The sequence below is a fragment of the Oryza glaberrima genome, chromosome 10, assembly GCF_000147395.1.
Source record: "Oryza glaberrima chromosome 10, OglaRS2, whole genome shotgun sequence".
NCBI lineage: Eukaryota > Viridiplantae > Streptophyta > Magnoliopsida > Poales > Poaceae > Oryza > Oryza glaberrima.
In genome coordinates, this window is record NC_068335.1 from 10,288,615 (window position 1) to 10,295,697 (window position 7,083).

General features: G+C 44.0%; 2 protein-coding genes across 2 annotated transcripts; one reads left to right on the forward strand and one right to left on the reverse strand.

The window, feature by feature from the left end:
- Positions 1-1,902, reverse strand: LOC127786216 (uncharacterized). The gene is made up of 3 exons (XM_052313557.1): positions 1,388-1,902; positions 734-976; positions 1-227 (listed from the first exon to the last, which is right to left on the reverse strand). The coding sequence occupies exons 1-2, from the start codon at positions 1,808-1,810 to the stop codon at positions 806-808; spliced, it is 594 nt and encodes a 197-aa protein (XP_052169517.1). The 5' UTR covers positions 1,811-1,902; the 3' UTR covers positions 1-227; positions 734-805.
- Positions 1,903-5,564: 3,662 nt separating this feature from the next.
- LOC127753332 (uncharacterized) lies at positions 5,565-7,083 on the forward strand. The gene is made up of 2 exons (XM_052278813.1): positions 5,565-6,241; positions 6,422-7,083. Exon 2 carries the CDS (start codon positions 6,439-6,441, stop codon positions 6,991-6,993), a length of 555 nt encoding a protein of 184 aa, XP_052134773.1. The 5' UTR covers positions 5,565-6,241; positions 6,422-6,438; the 3' UTR covers positions 6,994-7,083.

The window sequence follows — 7,083 nt, forward strand, 5'->3', positions numbered from 1 at the left end:
TACAAGGAACCTCAGGTATGAATTTCATTTAATCCACCTTTACCTTGATTTTTACAGAAAACGGGTTACTTCACTATGTTCTGTCTTCTGATACTCTTATATATTAAAGTGATTATCAGTTCAGGATTTTCTGGCAATCATCATGATATAAACAAGTATATACTCCTATCAGTAATCATGCCGTTGAGTTGAACACATAGTATAATATCAGAGGCCGCAACTCCTATCTGGAAAAACAAAAGATCACGTCAGTTCCATGTTCCAGTTAGATATTACATGCTGAAGCCAGATCAATGGAATCCAAAAAGAAGAAAAAAAATATAGTCCGGTTAAAAGAAACATAAGAACTAGCAGGTCTGCAGAATCATTAAAACATAAAAGAACAGGATGACATTACTTTTGGTTCACAAAGCATGAATGATTGGACTATATCCATATTCAACAATGCATGAACTTATTTTAAACAAAACTAATATAAACAACATAGATGCGACATGAGGGTAACGGTAGATTTAGGAGATGGATTTCCATACATCTAAACGTCTTATCAAAGGGGGGAATTGAGTAGTTCCTTTTGGGCAAACGTACTTCATGATTTGCTAAGATAAATTCATGAACTTATCATAGCATTGAAGATTCTATAAACCTTCATAAAATGCTTTTGGTAGTGCAAATGCATACGAAAACAAAACATTTTATAAACCAAGGTAAAATAAAGACCAAATAATTTTACCTCATAAGGTATCCTATCCAGATCAGCATGCTACAAGAAGTGCATTTCTCGTTCCAAAAAGAAACTTTCTTTCTAGTCTTGAGATCTGAACCTCTTGCTCCATTTGATAAGAAGCTGTTCAATGTCAGCATCCATTCTTGTGCCCCTACCTCCCCAGACTAACATGTGAGCAAGATCAATCATTGAAGATCCGTCTACCTCATGCACTGTTTTGAAACCCATTCTCGAATAGAACCTAACGAGCTGATTAGAAAGGAAACACTGGTAAGAACACCATCACGCGCTGCTTAAACAAAATGCAGGACAAAAAAAGTCCACCAATAAAATGAAACGAAAATATTGCAATATGTGGAGATCCAGCACTTCAAAACAAGGAACTGTGATTTTGTGAATCAATACTTGCAAATATCCAAATCTAAATGTTGTGTCAGCGGGAATAACGCCATTATCGACAAGGTGAACCCTAGGAAATGATAAACAAATCAAAACTATTTCTTCTCATCAATTGTGCTACCCATTGTTTCCAAGGTGCTTTCCTTTGTGAATTATATCAAAGCGAATCACAGCTTGAGCAATTCGTCGAACACCATGCGCGCAGCAACATATCACCACCACTACGCAGCAGCCCAGGCTGCAATAGTATGTTGTATGTACCTTGGAGTGGTAGAGATCCGTGTCGTTGATGGCAAGTAGCTCGGCGCGCTTGCAGCCGGCGTCGAAGCCGTGGCGCACGGCGACGGCGCCGAGGAAGACGCCGAGCCCGAACAGCGGCCGGTCGGGCACCTGCAGCGTGGCGCGGGACATCCTCATGGAGTCGAGGTGCAGCACGGCGCCGCCTGGCCACGGGCGGACGACGCCCTGGGCGCGGCCCAGCTCCACCTCCTCCGTCTCCCCCTCCCCGCCGCTGCCGCCGCCGCGGCGCGCCGCGGTGACGCGGAAGAAGGGGCCGAGCGTGGTGAGGCGCACGCGCAGGCCCTGCGCGCGCGACGCAGACATGATGTCCGCCATGGTAGGGAAGACGACGGCAGCGCGCGCGGCGGGGCTCGCCGCCGGCGTGGGCGGCGCGGGCGCGGCCATGGAGAGAGATAAGGGGTTGGGGTGGAGCGTGGACACGTGGCGAGCGATGAGCTGAAGATATTTGGGTGAGGGCTGCGGCTGGCTGGCTGCTGCGGTGGTGGGTTCAGCAGCGCCGCGCGAAAGAAATCGAGTATTTCTTTTTCGAAGAAAAAAATTGTTCTACTACCTTCTTAAGATATAAAAAATAAAAAAGAAAATCTTTCTTATGCATTTCCCTGGTATAAAATGTTTTTGGCTATGAATTGGTCGTATCAGCCCTAAAACAAACAAAGGCCTTCACTAAAGCCACGCAAAAAAGGGGAATTTAATTATTTATCACTTTTACATTTCACAATTATTCAAACATCCTTTTTAGATTTGTGCTTACTAATTTGTCATCAAAGAGAGAGAAATTCTTAAGTTTATGCCAATTTTACCTACGTGGCGGGATAAATGAGATTGCTAGTATGTATGTAAGGTGTGAAATGTCTATTTTATCCTCCTGTCCTGTCATCCTCTTCCCTCCTCATCTCTATTTCCTACATGCGACAGCGACAGCACCCGGCTTTGGTGTCCTCGATTGCGACGGCCGGAAGCAAAGCTGAGGAATGGAGTGGCGGCCAGCGGTGGGAGGTGTGGGATGCGATAGAAGCTGCGGGCGTCGATAGCCTTGGGGAGCCACGATGCGATCCTTGGTTGCGGCAGCAACAACGTGGTAGAAGTAGGAGCAAGCCACGACGACGCAGTGGTTCTGCAATATGGTACTCCCTTCGTCTCAAAATATAATAACTTTTAGCTCTCAAGATTTATTTCAAAATATAACAACTTCTCCATCAACATTCTCTTCCCAACCAATCACAACTCTCCACCATTCACTTTTCCCACCTACCTCCACTACTCAACAATCACAACCCTCCACCGTTTGCTTTTATCTATTTTTTTAATAACCGTGTCTAATTTTAAAAATACTTATATTCTGAGACGGAGGGAGTTATTCTTTTTTGCCGGTCATCTTCTCAATGCTAATCGCGTCGTGGACAGGATTGGAGTATGGAATGTGCTGATGCTGGTCGATCCATGGTTTGCTGGTTCTTTGGTGATGTGGCAGTCGGATGGGCTGTTGGAGCATCACACGAAGCATCGGATCGCCGTGGCGATCGGGCAGATCGACGACGTAGATCATTTCTGATCTAACCTTGAGCGATTGCTGCCTTGCTGGCAGCTGGACTCCTCATCAATTTAAGGGCTCACCACACTACAGGAAAAATTAACTATTGCCACATATATATTGCAAGGACATATAAATTGTTACAATTAGTTACTCAGCTACCACAATTTTATTTTTTATTTAATATTAATATATCGCCACAATATAAATTTGTTGTGATATTTTGGAATTTGTTGCAATGAAAAATGGGCTATTACAACGATAAAAATTACTGTTGCAATACAAAAGTACTACAGCCACGATTTTAATCTCCGTGGTAGCAATTACAATTTCTTGCCACAATATATTAGTGTGGTAATTATTTAAATTTTTTGTTGTACTATAAAAAATACATGTACATTGCAACGGGTAAAAGAGCTGAGCAATAAATTAAAATATTGGGATCATTATACATTATAATTGAAAAGGTTAATGAAAATCCTAACACTGGTATTGTTATAGATTTTAATTAGAGCAGGTACAATAGCAAGCTGTAAGTCAGCTGCAAACATATTTTAAGGAGATAAATAAGGAGAGAGAAGAGCAGCGGGCTACAGATTTGTAGCCAGCTGTAATACGGACTCCAAGACACAGTGTATGTATGACATGTGAGACCAGTTATTGACAATGTAGTATATAACTATTGTATGAATGAGCTATTAGATTGGCTATAAATGAATTGAAGCTAGTAGTTGGCTGTACTATTAAACTTGCTCTTAAAAAAGTTAATGAAAATCTTTCCTAGGTTTTGGGCCGAAAGCCTTTCTTTCTTTTCAGCCTATGGCCAGTCCACTACCTCCCTCCGTTTAGCCTGCTTTCCTTTGACCCAGCCACAAGTGGACCCATAAGACCAGCTCGAACAGTCCAATACCATCTTCAACCTCTCGAAGATAGTCCCGTGCCCATACGGTTGCTAGAGCAATCACCCAAAATTGGTTGAGGGTTTTTATCCACTCGATCTACTCTTTTCGTTTTTTCCAAAATCATAGCGTAAAACTCAGGATAAAAACGAAAAATGATTGAAAGTTTTTGATCACTCGATCTACTCTTTCCTTTTTTTTTCTAGCGTAAAACTCAGGATAAAAACGACCGTGGAAGATCGCCGCATCATCAGCAACTGTTAAATGGAGATTAAAGCCGAATCGAAAGGGAGGAGTGGGGAATCGATTTTTGCGATTAAATTGGAGGAGAAAACGCAATTTTGATATGACGGCGGCGGGAGGTGTGCAGAGAACAGGTCGGATTAAAAAACAAAAGGCGCACGGGAGAAAAAACTGGTGACAAAAAAAATTACAGAAAAAGGGTAACAGATCGGATTAAAAAAACCGGACAAAAAACCAAAAGCGTCAGCGCGTGCACAGAAAAAAATTCCTTCATGTGAAAAAAAATGGGTAAAAATAACGGTGTCAAAAAAACCAAACGGATCTTTTTTTACGGTAGTCGGACGTTTTCTCTTACTGGCCACATAAGCTTTTTTTTTAATCACTTTTTGAGTCGGACATTTTTTTTCTTTTTTTCTACTTTTTTTTTGAGTCGGACTTCTTTTTTTTCTACAGACGACGGTGATTTCTTGGTCTTTTTTATAGTAGAGATGATTAAAACTGAAACATAAAATTAAAACCGATTCAAACATAGATGACGTATCAAAATACCAGTAAAAACATTTTCAACTTTCATAATAGTAGAGATTATACATAAGGTATGGCAACAAATAAATAATTGTTGCAGTAAGCTTACACTATTACCCAAAAAATACTCCTCGGGCTCACCTCACACGCAGCCACGAAGGCCCACAGACCAAGCCCACCACGCCATGAACCAAATATATTAGTTCATAATATCCAAGGAACCAGTCAACAGCCAATTCCCCATTCCTCACAACCCTAACTTACCACACCCTTCCCTTTGCTTCACTATTTTGCATGCATAGATCCATCACAAAAGATGGTTTAAATTATAAAAAAAATGTGTAGCAAGAGTGGAAATGTATAGATTTAACCACTCTAGAAAGATCCCTCAAAGATTTAAAGTTCAAAATCTCCCCCCTATATTTTGGTTGGTCTCGGAGAGAGAAAAACCTCGTATGTAAACAGGGGCTCGAAGAGAAAGAAGGCTATATAGCTGGATTTTTGTAGGCGACAGAAATTAGGTGCCTGTGAAGATAGATCTTCGCAGACGGACGACATAAGTCTCCCGCCTAAAATAATCGCAGCGCCTGTGAAGATCTATGTTCCCAGGCGATCCACATAATATAAGTGGTCCGTCTGGAAATATAGATCTTCGTAGTCAGACCACAACCTTAGCCTCGGGATACATTTTTTTAGGTGGTGTTGTGGTTCGGATGTGCATACCTGTCTGGAAAAGAAATGGCAAACGTCACTAAAATTCGTTTTTCTAATAGTGAATCATCACCGTGCTTCACTATAATGGAATGTGAGTCGATAGTACACCCGTCCATAAAATCCTCTCATGCTTCTGTTTTTGCTTCCTCTCATGCTTCTGTTTGCCTTGCATGTTCCATAGCCACGCACCGTGCGCCATCGAACCCTTTCCGTTGCATTTGCGAACTAACCAGATGCCATTTTCTTCCTCTGCAATAGCTAGATAACTGCAAATCTGCAATTGCCAATAATTAATTGCCGGCGGAGAACATGGCACGCCACTGCATGTCCACCATGGCCGCGAACACGGCGTGGGCCGCGTGCCCGACCTGCACCGGCGCGCCGCCAGACGCCGCCGACATCTCCGACCCGCAGCAGCGGCATGCAGGCCCCGTCGAGCTGCCTCGTCGAGAGCAGGTGCTCGGCGCCGATCCTCCGCAGCGCGCGCCACTTGCGGCGCGGCGGGAGGACGAACACGGAGTTGGCGGCGTGCCCGACCCCGACGCCGTGCCACGCGGCCGGTGAGGCTGCCGTTGTGCGTCTGGAGGATCTGGCGGGCCGTCGACGGAGACGAGGCGACGATCGAGACGACGGTGCCAAGCCGGACCGCCATGAGCAACGTGGCTATGGATTTAATATGGTGTCTCGCTGTGGATCCGCCGCCAACTTGGGACCGAACTCGATTGTAATTTGTAATCGGAGCTGTCTTGACTCTTGAGTAGTATATACTCAGGTAGGGGCGGTGCTCCTCTCCACCCGACCCCATAAGTCTACAACAATCAATCTAGGTTTAAGGTCTCAATCGAGACGAGAAGGGGGAATAAGCCACAATTCCAGCGGCTACGGCTCCGTCTCCTTCATCAGGTGCGCGCTTTGATCTGGATTAGGTGTCGCTCGATCCTTTTCATTGTCAAATCTCTCGATCTGGATTTGGATAATTTTGTGCGAACTTGGGATAGATCGATGATCTTCCGCTGCTGATAGTTGATAAAAGTGGCCTACTTTCTCGTTTCTGATCTGATGCTGTTCTCGATTTCTCCACAGCAATTCCTGCGCTGCTGATGGATCCATCTGAGGGAAGGAAAATGAGTAGCTTTAAGGAGGAAAGAAGTGAAGGGAAAGTTCCGGCCACGGCGATTGATCCCACCAACGAGAAAAAAAAGAGGACTAAGATGGTGCGCTACACTCAAGACCAAATTCAGTACTGCTTTGCGAACTCGGTGGAGTTATCTGACGACGACGAGGACGATTTTAAGCTGACGGAGGTGCTGAGCAAGGAGTGTCTTGGCCGGATGTCGCAGGAGTATCTAGCCAAGTTGTATGCCATGGAAATCGCTGAAGAGAAGGAGAAGGCTAATCTGAAGAAGATACAGGACGTCCTCCGCAATGAACGAGAGAACATCTTCAACATCCGTGATAAACCCGAGGACGTCCTTAAGCAGTACTACACCAAAGGCTATGCTGAGTACGAGGTTGTCGTTGACGATGACAAGGGCGATGAAGACAATAAAGTTCATGCGCGAGTTGCTCCCCCTGGCCGAAGAAGTTTCCGGAATGGGGTTGCCATGAAGAAGAATCAGTTAGGAGGAGGAAGTATTATTAGGAAGATAAATTGAAATAATCGTCTTTAGTGTTTGACATGTATACATCTTAGTTGTAGGGGAAATTATATTTTCCCTTCTATTTATTAGCATATAGTAATAATA